This window comes from Ovis canadensis, chromosome 9 (assembly GCF_042477335.2).
Source record: "Ovis canadensis isolate MfBH-ARS-UI-01 breed Bighorn chromosome 9, ARS-UI_OviCan_v2, whole genome shotgun sequence".
Taxonomy (NCBI): Eukaryota; Metazoa; Chordata; class Mammalia; order Artiodactyla; family Bovidae; genus Ovis; species Ovis canadensis.
Genome location: NC_091253.1, coordinates 104,259,431 through 104,276,000, shown reverse-complemented (window position 1 = coordinate 104,276,000; position 16,570 = coordinate 104,259,431). Strand labels below are relative to the sequence as shown.

Below are 16,570 nucleotides of genomic sequence, written 5' to 3'. Positions count from 1 at the left end.
CTTCTGCTGGACACTTCTGGAAAGGAAAGGGGAGTAAAGACTCCGTAGGTGGCAACTCTAAGAGAGGAGTAGCGCGCTTCTAAGGACACGCATTGTTTCGGAAGGCACTCAGTTACATACACACGTGGCATCAGCTGGTTATTCACGTCTCCTGGATTTCCAGTTATGGGGTCAACACATTGGGCTGATTTTCTGTTTCTTGGAGCCAAAAGCATTCAAAGATATCAGGACAGGGGTTTGGGTTTCACAGAGGTATGTCTTAGTCAACACTCATCAAAGGGTGAATTTCACTGTGTAAGTTTTGTCTCAAAAAAAAAAAAACCATCTTCGCAGCAACATGGATGTTACTAGGGAATATTAGAGTTAAGTGAAGTCAGAGAGAGAAAGATAAATATCATATGATACCACCTACATGCTCAGCTGGTAAAGAATCCATCTGTAATGCAGAAGACTCCAGTTTGATTCCTGGGTCAGGAAGATTTGCTGGAGAAGGGAAAGGCTACAAACTCCAATATTACTGCCTGGAAAATTCCATGGACAGTATAGTCCATGGTATCTCAAAGAGTCAGACATGACTGAGCGACTTTCCTTTTCATTTCATACGCAGAATCTAAAAAAACGGATACACATAAGTGAAAAGTGAAACTGTTAGTCACCCAGTCCTGTCTGCCTCTTTGCCATCCCACGGACTGTAGCCCTTCAGATACAAATAAACCTATGGCTACAAAGGGGGAAGTTGGAGGAGAGGGATAAATTTGGAGTTTGGGAATTAACAGATACCCACCACTATATATAAAACAGATAAACAAGGATTCCTGTACAGCACAGAGAACCGTATTCAATACCTGATAATAACCTATGATGGAAAAGGATCTGAAGACGTGCACATTCATGCACATAACCGAGTGCACCGGAAACGGGCAGAACATTGCAGACCAACTACACTTCTCCAGTTAAAAAAGAACGAATCAGTAAGTCCTACTCCTATTCAAATTTAAAAAAGAGAATTATAAACAAATAGTACACGCTAGTTTGCAGTACAAGCTAATTAAAAGACGCTTACTTCTTGGAAGGAAAGTTATGACCAACCTAGATAGTATATTCAAAAGCAGAGACATTACTTTGCCGACTAAGGTCCCTCTAGTCAAGGCTATGGTTTTTCCTGCGGTCATGTATGGATGTGAGAGTTGGACTGTGAAGAAAGCTGAGCGCCAAAGAACTGATGCTTTTGAACTGTGGTGTTGGAGAAGACTCTTGAGAGTCCCTTGGATTGCAAGGAGATCCAACCAGTCCATTCTGAAGGAGATCAGCCCTGGAATTTCTTTGGAAGGAATGATGCTAAAGCTGGAACTCCAGTACTTTGGCCACCTCATGCGAAGAGTTGACTCATTGGAAAAGACTCTGATGCTGGGAGGGATTGGGGGCAGGAGGAGAAGGGGACGACTGAGGATGAGATGGCTGGATGGTATCACGGACTGGATGGACGCGAGTCTGAGTGAACTCCGGGAGATGGTGATGGACAGGGAGGCCTGGCGTGCTGCGATTCACGGGGTCGCAGAGAGTCGGACACGACTGAGCGACTGAACTGAACTGAACTGAAGTACAAGCTAGTAAATTCCATGTCGAAAGTTTAGAAAAAGTGTATTATTGTCTGTAACTTATTCTGAAATGCTAAAAAAATACGATGCATTGATGGGTAGACAGAGGATGAATACGCAACCAGCCGCGTGATAAAGCAAGCATGGCGGAATGGTGACTGTGAGATCCGAGCAGAGGAGACAAGGGCGTCCACTGTGGAATTCTCCACACTTGTCCGTATGTCTGAGAGTTTTCACAACAGAATGTTGGAGGAAAAAGCTGACTCACTCATGTTCCTCAGATTTGAATGTCCTGAAATACTCTACGATAACGTTTGGCTCTCACGAGTAGAGTAGCAGGCTAAGCGTCTTATCATGGCAACCAAGGCTTACTCACCCTCTTTCATAGAGACAGGTCATACCCCCTGTTAGGTTTGACTACCAGAGTCTACAATACAGTCATTAGCAAAGTAAATTCTAACAAATGTGAAGGAAAATGAATCCTGGTTATGTATCAGATAACTGCCTTAAAACCTTATCTCTAAATTGAGTCTTGTTGTGTTTTTAAGAAGAAAACAATACAAGTAGGAGCTTTGGTAAAGTCTTATTTTATCAAGCTTATTATAGCTTAACTGAAGATGTTATAAGAGGCACTTGGCATCTGAACGTACAACAGTTTATGCTCTTGTTTTTGCAATGAATACATTTGGAGAAAGTCATTTTCATTTATGGAAATGTTAAAGAGCAAAGGTAAGCAGAATTTCTATAAAAATACTCGATGAAAATAGGATATAAGTTTACCCCATTCTCCTTTCCTCCTGGAGAAGAGGAAAGGAAAGTGAAAGTGAAACTCGCTCAGTCGAGTCCGACTCTTTGCAACCCGATGGGCCATACAGTCCAGGGAACTCTCCAGGCCAGAATACTGGAGTGGGGAGCCGCTCCCTTCTCCAGGGGATCTTCCCGACCCAGGGATCCAACCCAGGTCTCCCGCAGTGCAGGCGGTTCTTCACCAGCTGAGCTATGAGAGGAAAGGGATCGGGAAGGAAAACAGGATTTCTACAATTTAAAAGCCTGCGCTTCACCGGACTCTGTGCCTGGCAGTGTCCGTTCAGCCGCTAGCCGTGTCCGGCCCTTTCCGGCCCCGTGGACCGCAGCGCGCCAGGCCTCCCTGTCCTTCACCAGCCCCCGGAGCCCACCCAAACCCACGTCCATTGAGTCAGTGACGCCATCCAGCCATCTCATCCTCTGCTGCCCCTTCTCCTCCTGCTCCCAGTCCCTCCCAGCATCAGAGTCTTTTCCAGTGAGTCAGCTCTTCACATGAGGTGGCCACAGAACTAGAGTTTCAGCTTTAGCATCATTCCTTCCAAAGAAATCCCAGGGCTGATCTCCTTCAGAATGGACTGGCTGGACCTCCTGGCAGTCCAAGGGACTCTCAAGAGTCTTCTCCAACACCATAGTTCAAAAGCATCCATTCTTCAGCACTCAGCTTTCTTTATAAACAGTGTACTAACCTTATAAATAGAGCTGCTTTTTGATAGAAAACCCAGGATCCTCAACTGAAAATGTGCTACATCTTCTTTTAAGATGGAAAAACAATCCTTTTTTAATATATCTTCTTTGCAAATTTGCAGATTTATACCCTGGTGGTTTAGTCAGTAAGTCATGTCTGACTCTTGTGACCCCGTGGACTGCAGCCCACCAGGCTCCTCTGTCCATGGGATTCTCCAGGCAAGAACACTGGAATGGGTTGCCATTTCCTTCTCCAGGGGATCTTCCCAGTGCAGGGACCGAACCCGGGTTTCCTGTATTGCAGGCAGATTCTTTACTAACTGAACCGGAAGCACCCACTTATACCCTGGTTGTTCTTAACCCAGCACCTCATGACACTTCTCTGCACGACCGCCCTCCCGTTCCTCCTTGCTTTGTGACCGCACCACTCACAGTGTATTCCTCCAGAATTTTACAGCTTGTCAGAAAGCAGCGAGCTTCACACGTAAGAGAGCACACTCACCCAGCCGCATGGAAACGGGCCAGCAGGAGATACGGCTCTGCCTCTTATGAGAGGACGCTCACGCTGACGCTTCGTTTCTCACTCTCTAAGTCGGGACTGGAGCTGACGCTTCGTTTCTCACTCTCTAAGTCGGGACTGGAGGAGCTTCTGAGCACTCTGGACGAGCCTCCTTCAGAAGCCCACCTGGTCTGCCACGGAGCACAAGGCTCGGCTCGTCGGAGCTGTAACAACTTCAGCACCCACGGGGGAGCGCACAGAGCTGGACGATCAAAGGAGGGCCCAGGACCTGAGTGGGTGCTGGGCCACATTTCGCCTCAACGAAAGGAACCTCGGGGTCAAGACCAGAATCAGAAATCTGTAGGTACAAGTATCGCAGGGAGACAGTGTCATCAAAATGAAAGCAAATAACGCACACCACCACCAATAACAAAACCACGCGCAACAGCTAAAGGCGCCAAGCGGGAAGAGCTGGGCCCTGCTCTGCTGACGCTAGCTGCCAACCCCCCGTGCAGCTGCCGTGGGCCTCCTCCGGCTGGGGGCCTTGACGTCTGTCCGCTCTTGCTACACCCCGGCAACAGCTGTTCTCAGAAACCTGCACGGATGAAAGGCCATCTTGTCCCGCACTCCCCGGCGTGTTCTTTCTCCATCTCGCCTCTCGCCTCTCGCCTCTCCTCCCTCTCGCCTCTCCTCCCTCTCGCCCGCCTCTCCTTGTCACCTTTAAAAATGTTTGAAAAGCTACAGCAAGGTGGCTCTCCGTGCAGACCCGGGTAAGTCCCTGCATCCAGTACGGACCGTCTCAGCCCGGATGAGAGCGGCCCCATCGCCCTTGCTGGCGGTGCCGTGGGGCATGGCCGTTTACCAGCCCTGCCCTACCGTGGCCTCCCAGCGTCTCACAATCCGTAAAAGTCACAGGCCTAAGCCTCCAAGTGTGGTTAAAGCTGGTAACACTGGGACAGGGGTCCCAGACCTGGAACCCACCTCTCTCCTTAGTACGTAATGAGGAACAGAGCAAACGGTGCTGACGTACTAGGCAGACAGAGGGTTGATACTGTTCCCCGCGTCTTTTCCTCATCACTAAACTCAGAGACACCAACCAGTGAAGAGCTGCTGTCTGATAAAGGGATGTGAGTCCCTGATCCAAATAAATACTAGAAATTACAGGAGAGAAGAATCATCCATCACTTCTTATTCTCTTCTTTTGAAGGGTAGGCATTTGACTTATTTTCAGGTTTATCGATTCCAAAGTCGTCAAGAGGCAGGATCTAAACACCAGCATTGGCCTTTTAGAAAAGTCAGCACAAACATTATTCATAAGCAACACTGCCGTCATCTCAGAAACAGGCTTGCACAAGTGAAGAGAAGTGTACAATTACTCCACAATCATTTACTGAGCACACACTGCCTTCCATCTGCACGAGGGTTCCTGCAAATGAAGCAGCACCTTCCCAGGCTCCCTCTCCAGGAAAGAAAGGAAGCATCTGCTGAGCTTGCTCTGTGCTGGGTCCCTGAGAGATGCCCCCACCTCCAAGGGGGGAACTGGGAAAGATGCCCATGGAACAGGGTCTGCAAACAGGCAAAGCCTCCAGTTCAAAGGCAGCTCAGCTCTACACACGGCTCCTCTGCCCAACCCCAAATAGAGCGGCTCTCCATTTTCTGAAGCCCTCCCCACCTTTTCTTTATCTGAACAGGTGGTAATTTCCCAGACGCCAGGATATCCTCTCTGCTGTTTAGGAAAATAAAGGCATCTTCCTTCCGTTTGGATCTCTACATTTCAGTAGGAGCATCTAGGCAGCAGCTTTCCTGCCGTTCCCCTTGGTTACCACGTCTAGTGGAGCTAAGCGTCCTTACTGTTGGACACCGATAGGGGCTACTCTCAAACACGTTCTCTACGCCAGCACTCCCCAACCTTTCTGGCACCAGGGATTGGCTCCACGGAGGGCAAGTTTCCCTGGGGCCTGGGGAGGGCGGCAGTGGAGGGTGGCGGGTTTGGGGATGCTTCAAGCACCTCACATGCACTGCGCTCCTGTGCGAGCCTAGTGCCGCCGCTGACCTACAGGGGGCAGAGCTCAGCGACGAGAGTGCCGGGGTCAGGGGTCAGGGGGCGTGCATCGGGAGTGTCGGGTGTGCATCATGAGTGACGAGGTGTGCATCGTGAGTGACGGGTGTGTATCGCGAGTGACAGGCATGCATCATGGGTGACGGGTGTGCATCAGGAGTGACGGGGCGTGCCTCGAGAGTGACAGAGCGTGCATCAGGAGTGCCAGGTGTGCATCACGGGTGACGGGTGTGCATCGTGAGTGACGGGGTGTGCATTGTGAGTGATGGGGCGTGCATCGTGAGTGACGGGTGTGTATCGCGAGTGACAGGCGTGCATCACGGGTGACGGGTGTGCATCAGGAGTGATGGGGCATGCCTCGAGAGTGACAGAGCGTGCATCAGGAGTGCCAGGCATGCATCACGGGTGACGGGTGTGCATCGTGAGTGATGGGGCGTGCATCGTGAGTGACGGGTGTGTATCGCGAGTGACAGGCGTGCATCACAGGTGACGGGTGTGCATCAGGAGTGCTGGGCGTGCATTGTGAGTGACGGGGCGTGCCTCGAGAGTGACGGGGTTGTGCATCAGGAGTGCCGGGCGTTCATCAGGAGTGCTGGGCGTGCATTGTGAGTGACGGGGCGTGCCTCGAGAGTGACGGGGTTGTGCATCAGGAGTGCCAGGCGTGCATCGTGAGTGACGGGCGTGCATCAGGAGTGCCAGGGTGTGCTCAGTCGCTCAGCCGTGCCCGACTCTGGGCGACCATACGGACTGTAGCCTGTCAGGCTCCTCTGTCCACGGGATTCTCCAGGCAGCAGCGCTGGAGTGGGTTGCCATGTCTTCCTCCAGGGGATATTCCTGATCTAGGGATCGAACCCGGGCCCCCTGTGCTGTAGGCAGATCCCGGCACTGGGAGGTGTGGGGTGGCTGTAAACACAGGTGAGGCCGAGCTCGTCTGCCACTGCTCACTCCCAGCGGGCACCCCGGTCCCTAACAGGCCACAGACGGTGCCAGTCTATGGCCGGGGGTTGGGGACCCCTGCTCTAAGCCAATCTTCAAGTCCCTTAAGTTCAAAGTGCAGTAAAATGGACTACAGCTGACCCCTTCTGAACAGCTCAGGTCCACTTATGTTAGACTTTTTTCAATATGAATAGCTCAGTACTACACAAGTCATGGTGAGTTGAATCTGTGGGTGGGGAACCAGGGATACAGAGAAAGTCTGACTGTAAAGTCACACTCGATTTTCAACTGTGCAGAGGGTGGTTGCTCCAAGCCCCGCATTGTCCAAGGGTCAGTTGTGTCTCCCCTTGTTCTATTCTGCATCTCTAAATTCCGCATCTCATGTTTACTTTATTGTAGATGGGCCTTTGGTTCCGCCAGCTGACTTTTTACCTTTAGTTTGCATGCTGCGTTTACGCTGGCAAAGCAAATTCAGAAAAGCTGCTCAGTGTTGATTTAATACGTTTTTATGGCCAAGGCAACAGCAAGCCTGCAGGAGTCTGGAAAGGCAGTCTATTGCAGATAAAAGGCAAATATATCAAACAATTGAAAGAACTGCAATTTCCTACAACTTACCTAAAGCTCACTGCCCAGTAAATTGCTTTTAGGGACCCAGCTCCTAATGATTGGATGAGACTTTTGTAATTAGCATATTTAGTCTAGGTAGATGAGCATAACTGGAAAGCTTAAAGCATTTTCCTTCTTAATTACGCATTCCTCATCACATTCTTAACTCTCCTTCCACCCGCCCATCCTCACAGCTGGCAAAACAGTGCACTGCAATTACCCATTAAAGTGAGCACAGATTCAGAATGAGTGGAGTTCAAATTAAGTTTTCAAAACCACATGGCAAGGAACACCCGGTTTAAAAGTTAATGGAGAAAGTGACCGTTCTATCTTGTCAGAACATAAACACTTCTAGAAATTAATTAGCTTTTTCCCAGCAGAAGGGAAAAATCATTTGTCTCCTTGCTTGTTTGCAAAAGTCATCACACTTGGATACTCTTACACATGATTCTGTTTTGCACTGGTCTCATCCTGACACTTCCTAACCCTCTAAATTACTCACTAGGGACACCGTTAAACTGAGGTCTAGCATTTTGCTTAAGAGCAAGAACTCTCAGCTCTAGTGCTTTCTTGTTGAATAATCTATAGCCAGTTAGCTTACCTGCTCTGTTCCTCAGTTTTCCCATCTGTAAAATGAGGAGAACAAGCATATCTTCTACACAGAGTAGCTATAAAGCTTAAGGCATATACATATATATATATATATATGTAATATATACTCCTAATACATATAAGCACTTGGAAGAGTCTTTGGCAGATAATAAATGCCCTGTAAGTAGGTGGCGCTAGTGGTGAGGAACCCACCTGCCAATGCAGGATATATTAGAGACGCGGTTCAATCCCTGGGGTTGGGAAGACCCCTGAGGAGGGCAGGGCAACCCACTCCAGTGTTCTTGCCTGGAGAATCCCATGGACAGAGGAGCCCAGCAGGCTATGGTCCATGGGGTCATAAAGAGCTGGACATGACTGAAGCAACTTAGCACACACATACAAGTATTGTTGTTATTACTATCACATCTACCATCACCACAGAGAGAAAAGGGATAGTCTGTGGGACTCTTTAAATGCTCCTTTACAAACCAGTTTATTGCTTAGTATCTGTGAAATTAACCAGTAGAAGAAACAAAAGGTGGATTTGGGTGTTGTCATTAGAATGTCATAATTACGACTGCATGGCAAATGTCAAGATAAGAGCTTTACACATAAACATATAAAAACAAGTAATGATCTTAAAAGTTACAGTATGAAACCTCAGTATCATGAATGAATGATTTACATATAGCTAATTATCTTCAAATTAGGAATGTGCTGAGACAATTTATGGCATGTTTTCTCTGTGCTGAATCAAGAATAATAGTGTAAAACAAAAAGAATAATACTGTAAAAAAACACGTGCCGGAACTTCCCTCGAAGCCCAGTGGCTATGACGTTGCACATCCAATGCAGGGCCAGAAGTCTGATCCCTGGTGCCAGGACCCCATGTGCCGTGTGGCCAAAAAATAAAATCTAATAAAAAAAAGATATATGTAAAATACCAGTCCCATCTCATCTGGCGTGACAGTCATGCTGTTATCAAGTTGATGATAAGTATCATTGCACTCTCTGGCCAATCCAAAAAGACAGCAAAAAGCGTACTTGGAAAGTTCTCATATTTTGTCTTTCATCACTGTGATGCCATCCAGATGCATTTCTGTAATAGTTTTTCTGAGATATAATTCATACACCACATAATTCACCCACTGAATGTACATAATTCAGGGGTTTTAAGCATATACACAGAGTTATGTTACCATTACCGCAGTCAAGTTGAAAGCATTTCATCATCACCCAGAGAAGCTCTACACCCATCAGCAACCCCCCTCCCCGCCCCCTACCCCCACTGGCATCACTTTCTGCCTCCACAGATCTGCCTATTTTGGAAGCGTCATGTCAGAGGTGTCAGAGGACATGTGTCCTTCTGTGTCCTCTTTCCCTTGGCATAAGCAAAGACCCCCCATGCTGTGTCCCTCCACTGCCAAATAACACTTCTTGCACAGATATATCACACATAACTGACCCATTCATCAGCTGACAGACACTTGAGTAGTTCCTGGTTTTCACTACTAGGAAAAATGCTGCTCTGAAAATCTGTGTACAAATTTTTATACAGACATGTGTTTTCATTTCTTTTGAATATATACCTAGAAGTAACATTTCTGGGTCACATGGTAATCTGTGTTCAGTCTTTAAGGAAAGGCCAGAATGATTTCCAAAGTGGCTGCATCATTTTCTCTTTCTACCAGCAGTGTGTCACGGTGCCAATTTCCCCAAAACCTTGCCAGCACTTACTGTCTTTCTGATCATAGCCATCCTGGGGATATGAAGTGACATCCAAATACATTTTTGACATACAAAAACGTGGGGTTTCCCTGGTGGTTCAGTGGTAAAGAATCCTCCTGCCAATGCAGGAGATGCAGGTTTGATCCCTGGTCGGGGAAGACCCCACACGCCACAGAGCAACTAAGCCCATGGGCCACAAGGACTGAAGCCCACGCACTGCAACAAGAGAAGCCCCCACAGCGAGAAGCCTGCTCACAGCAGCCAGAGAAAAGCCCACCCGCAAGGAAGACCAGCAGCCACAAGTAAATGCATATGTGAAACATTACCCTGCTCTTGTTAAGGTCGTCACTCAAAAAAAAAAGATGCAAAAACAAGCAAACACATTGGGCGAGGAAGTAAATCTTCTAGGGGAAGGAAAAGCACAAAGAGATTAGGAAAACGATTCCATAGTCAGGCTAGAAAAGCAAGCAGGATATGTCTTTAAATGTTGCTCAAGTTCATACCCTTACGCAGCCAGCTGCCCTTACCAAAGTGTCAGGATTGTGCAGCCAGCCCCCAATTTCACATCTGGAGCTTATAATAATCACAGCAACCACTACTCTTGATTTATTGATTTATTTTACAAAGTTCCTTCCCATGTTGTGCCCGATTTGATCCAAAACCACAAATCTTACTTGGAAGAGTATTATCATTCCCATTCTGCAGGCACAGTCACTGAGGCCCAAACTGAGTAACTGACTTGTAAACATAGTTAAAAATAAATGTACATGAAACATGCATATATACATTCATAAACAAATGTTAAATAAATGGCATCAGAGAGCTGGGCCTGGAAGCCAAATGCTGCATTTCCAGTCCCAATCATAGGGCGTCCTTTCCTCATTACTTATTTGCCTCGTCTTTGATGACCCAGAAAGCAACGGAAAGGAAAGAGAAGGAAGACAGCAGTTCTGCGTGTGTGTGTATGTATAAGGCAATTGGAGGCAGGAAGCCTGGACATCACAGTCCCCACAATCAGCCTGTGAGAGAGCAGCATGCGGAAGCGTGATAGCGACAGCAAGATCTGCATCCCTACTCCTTCGTGTGAGGTTCCTCCGGTAACCAAGAAGCCACTGGTGTGCACGGCCACTCAAGTCCCTAAATTCTGATTATCAATTTACAATGGTATATTTAATTACATACACTACTCATCCAAACATCTGAGGAATTGCTGTGTACTTGGTACTCGGCACAGTGCTAAGATGGTAGAGATTTTTACAAGGCAACGATGACACGTTTCCAAAGTAAAATTAAACAACTAACATTTAGTAAGCCTTTTACATGTAGCATCTCCTCATTCAATCCTCACAAAATCCCTGCAAGAGAAGGGAAACTGAGGCACCGAGAAGTTAAGCAAACTGTCCCCAAGTCACAGGACTAATAAATGGTGGAGCCGGAATCAGAAGCCCCGGCAAGGTGGTTCTAAACCGGTGTTCTCAACCAGCGAGCAGGCCCCCCTGCTAGATCTGGCTCAGCTGGAAGGCACGTGGGGTGATGCAAGGCAACCAAGAACCTCATCAACTACGCCAACCCCCAGCTACATGCTCCTTCATACTTGAAGCCCAGAGGAAAGTCATCACCCCTGTGGGGCGCTTATCTTGCCTTTTGTCATCACCCCTATGGGGCGCTTATCTTGCCTTTTTACAGGTGAGGAGACAAGTCCAGACAAGTGAGTTAACTTGTCCAAAGTCGCAGAACCATCACACTAAGGCTGGCAGGGTGCTGGCTGCACGACAGGGGCTGCTCCAAGCACCAACTCATCTATCTAACCCTCATCACAACACCATGAGTAGGTTCCATGACTGGCCCTCATTCCTAGTTAAGTAACTTGTCCAAGGCCTCCGGCACCAGAAAAAGTAGCAAACCCAATTCATGGGGCTTTAAAGTTTTCCTCAAAACAACTTAATGTTGACTCTTGGCAGCAAAGTAGCTGCGCTGAAGTTCAAACCCAGGTCTACCTAACCGGAGTGTGAGAGATCCCTCTGTCTTCTACACTAACCTGCCACAGCGCAGAGGGGTACAGGCGGAAAGAGGGGAAGTGCTCCAGGGACCCTCCAAGGATGGCACAATCACGCATGTTTGAAGGAGAAGGTGCTTTCTGGAGAGAGGCACCAAGCAATATTTTACCTTTTATTAGTTTTTTTATTATTGAGATGATAGTTTGAGTACCCTTGGTACAATCTTTCATAATGCAATGTATTTTTTAAATGTCTTTTTTATTGTGGTAAAAGTCACATAATCTAGAACATACCATTTTAACCACATTTCTCAAAAGGAAGTGAAACGTACCCAATTGAGCTGATAGAGTGTTAGCGTTTCAAATTGAATCAGACAAGTTTCACTTTTTTTTTTTTCCAATTGGAAAATCTCTTGATGGAAAAGAAGCTTTTATTCTCTTGAACTTTGGCTGTACATTAAAAACCATCCGGGAATAGAAATGCGCAATTCGCCTTTCGTAACGTTAAACTCAATTAATTCTGGCCTCCAATATTTGCTTCCTCAATACAAGAGCAGCAAGCAGAGTGGTTACCAAACCTTTAGGGATCTTTGCAAGGGTCTCTCTCCTCCGGTTTCTGAAACCAGCGTTTTAGACACCAAAAGGAACCTGGACACTCAGGCCAGTAAGAAGGCAGAGGCGCGCACTCCGTCCGACGGGATTAGCGGCCCACGCAAGTGGCTCTGACACTGAAGCCAAGGAGTTCTGTTTTCCCTGGCAAACCGATGTATGACAAGAAGCCCAGCAGCTGCGGAACCGGTCAGACCGTCAGTAAAACCCTCAGAGACGAATCCAAGGACCGCGACGGGATGGGCGTGATGGGGTCCGAGCCCGGGACCCCGCCTGTGCCGGGTGCGGGGACGCAGCCGGGGCGCGGCCGCCCGGGCCGGTGCGCTCCGCCCGAGGTGTGCGCGGGGAGCGGGCGCGGGGACGGGGCAGGACCCGAGCCTCCAAGGCCCTCGCGGACCCAGGCGCTGACCCACGCGCGCGTGCGGACGCCGGCACAGGCGCGGGGTCTCCAGCCTTCGGTTTGGCCCCGTAAGGACCTTTCGGGAGGGCGCCGAGGTCAGTCCCGCTTCACGGATGATGACACCGGGCTCAGGGCAGCGACGCGAAACGTGCACCTCAAGTGACGGCGTCGCGGGCTGGCGGCTTCCACCCGGAGCAGCGCGGCCGCGGCGGGGCCGGCTGCGGGCTGCCACGCGCCCCTCGCGCCCGGGCCGGCAAGACCCCAGCGCGCGAGCCCGCCCGAGCCCCGCTCCCGCCGCCCCGCGCGCCCCCCGCGCGTCCGAGCGGCGGAGGGCTGCAGGAACCAGGCTGCGGTGAGGCCGGCGGCGGGCTGCCCACGCGCCCCTCGCCCCGGCCCCGGGGCCCGGCTGGCAAGACCCCGGAGGCCGAGGCCCCCGCGCGCTCACTGCCCGCGGTCCCCGCGCCCGCCGCCCCGCGCGCCCGCCGCCCCGCGCGCCCGAGCCCCCTGGGCGTCCGAGCGGCGGAGAGCTGCAGACACGGGGCTGCGGTGAGGCCGGCTGCGGGCTGCCCACACGCCCCTCGCCCCGGCCGGCAAGACCCCGGAGCCCCCGCGCGCCCACTGCCCGAGCCCCGCGCGCCCCCGCCCGAGCCCCGCGAGCCCGCGCCCGCCCGGCCGCAGCGAAGCCGGCGCCAGTGGAGCCGCGGGCGCGCGGGCCGGCGGCGCCCCGCGAGCCGCGGCACGGCCCCCCGCCTCACCGCAGCTGCTCGCCGGTGACCAGGACCTCCGCCATGCGCTCGAGCTCGCGCTGCCGCGCCCCGCCGTCGCCGCCGCCGCCGCCCCCCTCCATGGCCCGCGCCGCGCCCTCCGTCTCCGCGGTCCGCCGTGGGCTCGGCTCCGAGCCCTAGTCTGCCCGCACTGACACCGCCCCCGCCATCTTTGCTAGGGGCGGTGCGGAGCCCACACGCCATTGGCTACCGTGGGGAGGCGGTGGGCGGTGCCCAGAGAGCCCGCCCACCTAAGGGCGTGGCTGAGCCCCGCGTGGCCGGGGGCGGGGCTGAGAGGGAAACATCAACGCCCCGCGGGGCGGCTCTGAGCGCGGGCTGAGCCTGCAGGTCCGGCTCGGAGACCCCTCCTTGACGCGCACAGCTGGTCTGCGAAGTCCTGGGGAGGCTACTACACACGGGTGCAGGCGTTTTTATTATATCGTCTACGTCCCCGACTGCCAGGGTAGAAATAATCATTTCCCTAAGCAGTGAACTGGGAAGGATGTACGCGTCATTGCAGGGTTTCAAGACATTAACCATGCTTCTCGCCCAACCTTCTCACCAAAGACACTTACCTGCCTTTGCTGTTGCAGTTCAGTCGCTCAGGCGTGTCCCACTCTTCGCGGCCCCGTGGACCGCAGCGCGCCAGGCCGCCCTGTCCATCGCCAACTCCCGGAGTTCACCCAAACTCATGTCCATCGGTGGTGCCATCCAACCATCTCATCCTCTGTCGCCCCCTTCTCCTGCCTTCAATCTTTCCAGCATCAGGGACTTTTCCAGTGAGTCAGTTCTTCGCATCAAGGTGGCCAAACAATTGGAGTTTCAGCATCAACGTCAGTCCTTCCAATGAAAATTCAGGACTGATTTCCTTTAGGATTGACTGCTTGGATCTCCTTGCAGTCCAAGGGACTCAAGAGTCTTCTCCGGCGCCATGGGGTAATCAATGAAGAGTGCTGGGTTGGAATCACACGGACTCGGGATCCAGCGGCATACCTGTAACTTCCTAACTAAATGTGCTTGATTCCCAGTTTCTTCGTTTACGAAATAAAAATACTTGTGGCTACCACGTTGTTCACATCTGCTGCATTAAGGACGCTTCAGGTAGTTGTTACCTCCTTTAATTGCAACAAATGGTAAAATGAGTATTGCCCTCATTTTACTCAGGAAGCAGGCCCAGAGAGATGAGGCAACTTGAGCCTCATTGTCCAAAAACTATGAGAATCATTTGACATAAGTATGGTGCCCAGGGTTAATTAGATCAACAGCTTGCTTTTGCTCCTGTTTTTATTCTGAAATTGGTACAAAGACTATCAAGAGCTTGCATGGATTTCCCCTTCAAACATGCAGTTTCTATCTGGATCCTGTGATTTACTAACTTTGCCACTTGTGCTGGTTACTTAACTTCCCCGAGACTCTATTTCCATCAGTAAAGCAGGAGTAATTCCTGCGTGATCAGGACGTTGTGTGACTTCGGTGAAGCAACATCATGCGAAGTTTCCAGGCGTATGCTCTGTGTTCAACAGCTGTTCTCTTTAACGTCATTATTCTTAAAAACACGTTCACTTTTTCTTCATATTTGGCTGGGCTGGGTCTTCGTGGCTGCTTGGGCTCTTCCCCAGTTGTGGCCAGTGGGGGCTTCTCTGTTGCGGGGCCTGGGCTTCCTGTTGCGGTGGCTTCTCTTCCTGTGGGGCCTTCAGCACAGGCTTAGCTGCTCCACAGCATGTGGAGTCTTCTAGAGCAGAGATTAAACCTGTGTGTCCTGCATCGGCAGGTGGGTTCTTAACCACCGGACCACCAGGGAAGCCCCTCATTACTGCTTTCAACATGGAAAAGAAGAAGATAAAGGAGGAGGAAAAGGTGAAGAAATTCTTGCCAGATACTTTCCATTGTGGTTTTGTTTCCAGACAAATCCATTTTTCTTGTTATCTCTAATTAATATTTGATTATTAATATGTCTTCAATATGAAGAAAAGAGAAGGGCAGAACAGGCCCTGCTAAATCTCTCTTTGATTAATAGTTTTCAGCTTTTTGAAGGTGTAAAATGAAAAAAAAATTTACCTATTCCTAATTAGTCATCGTTCAAACAATATTTTTTTTATCCAAAAGCTCTAACTACCTATTGTAAATCATATCACTATTATGATTGTCTTCTGGCTTTTCTCCCTTTAAATCTAGTCATGTTTTCTTTTGAATTCAGACAGCTTTCTTCATCTGAGAAATGAAAGTGAAAAAAAATATGTAAAATATTTTCCTGTTTAATAGTTTGTGATTAAAACTTCATGATAAAAACTTTTATCATAAAAGTTTATGATTAAAAAAACTACTTAAAAACACCTTAATATAAGGGGGGGATCAAGTCAGTAGTATACCTGACACCACCACTCCAGTGAGAGGTAGTGTAGAATTGACTGTTCTTGCTTGAGGAGCAGGTTCTCTGTGTGTTTGTGTGTGTGGATATGAACAGGAGTTGGGATACCAATGGGCTGTTATTGTTTTCATATTTCTTTTCATGTAGGAAACACACCATGTTCCCCTTGGCTAGAAAACAGACCCTTTCTCCTAACTAAGGGGAAGGTTCGTGATCTGACTCCGGAGGACCAGTGAGCACGCCTGGCCTGGAACAGCGTGTGACATGCAGGTGCCCCTGAACGAGAAGAGGGCGCGGACGCGGCAATCCACCCCGGACCTCCGAAGGATGGAAGATTCCAGCAGACCGTGATTTGATTCCTGTTCGTTATCTTTTCTGGAAGGGTGAAGTAGAGTCGAATGAGCCCACCTGTCCAGGAAGAAGCTGCTAGGCCTGAGCCTTCTCCTGCTCTGCTCACCTGCGCCGCGCCTCCTCGCTGTTCTCAAGCCCTGGGACAGTGTTCCTCAGGCTTTCGGTAGATGTGGACTAGCTGTGTGCTTGCACGGGCATGAGTGTGTGCGTTTTCAATCCCCTGAAGACTGGCACTTTGGCAAAACACAATAAAAATGAATTTTTAAAAACATACAAAGCAGAAGCCCCAATATTTTACTGTTTGGTGAACGGACAGAAAATTGTCAAATTGCTATAAACATGTCTAAACGATTTCTCTCAATATCTGTGAGTCTCAGTGTCTCTCCATATAGGTAAGGGTTATCAGCTGGCAGACCACACTTTGAATAGTTCCGGAAAAGGGGTGAACAGCAGTGTGAGAAGATGAATAGTCTGTGAAAAAATACTGTCGACTACAAACTTAATAACATGTTAGCTATCATTACTGGAAGGAAATGGCAACCCACCCCATTATTCTTGCCTGGAGAATTCCAAGGAC

At 49.7% G+C, this 16,570-nt stretch overlaps 1 protein-coding gene and 1 long non-coding RNA gene across 5 annotated transcripts in view; one reads left to right on the top strand and one right to left on the bottom strand.

The window, feature by feature from the left end:
• DEPTOR (DEP domain containing MTOR interacting protein) overlaps positions 1–14,331 on the bottom strand; it is a 172,740-nt gene extending 158,409 nt beyond the window's left edge. For 3 of the 4 annotated variants that reach the window (XM_069600758.1, XM_069600759.1, XM_069600756.1), the window contains exon 1: positions 13,266–14,331. In XM_069600758.1, the coding sequence (XP_069456859.1) occupies positions 13,266–13,357 (92 nt within the window). In that variant the 5' untranslated portion in view covers positions 13,358–14,331. Of the gene's footprint in view, positions 1–3,588; positions 3,944–13,265 lie in introns of those variants that run through there. The other variant, XM_069600760.1, reaches the window with a different exon arrangement.
• Positions 13,584–16,270, top strand: LOC138446030 (uncharacterized). The gene is made up of 3 exons (XR_011259101.1): positions 13,584–14,375; positions 15,046–15,131; positions 15,790–16,270. It is a non-coding gene; the product is annotated as an uncharacterized lncRNA (long non-coding RNA).
• The last annotated feature ends 300 nt before the right edge of the window (positions 16,271–16,570 follow it).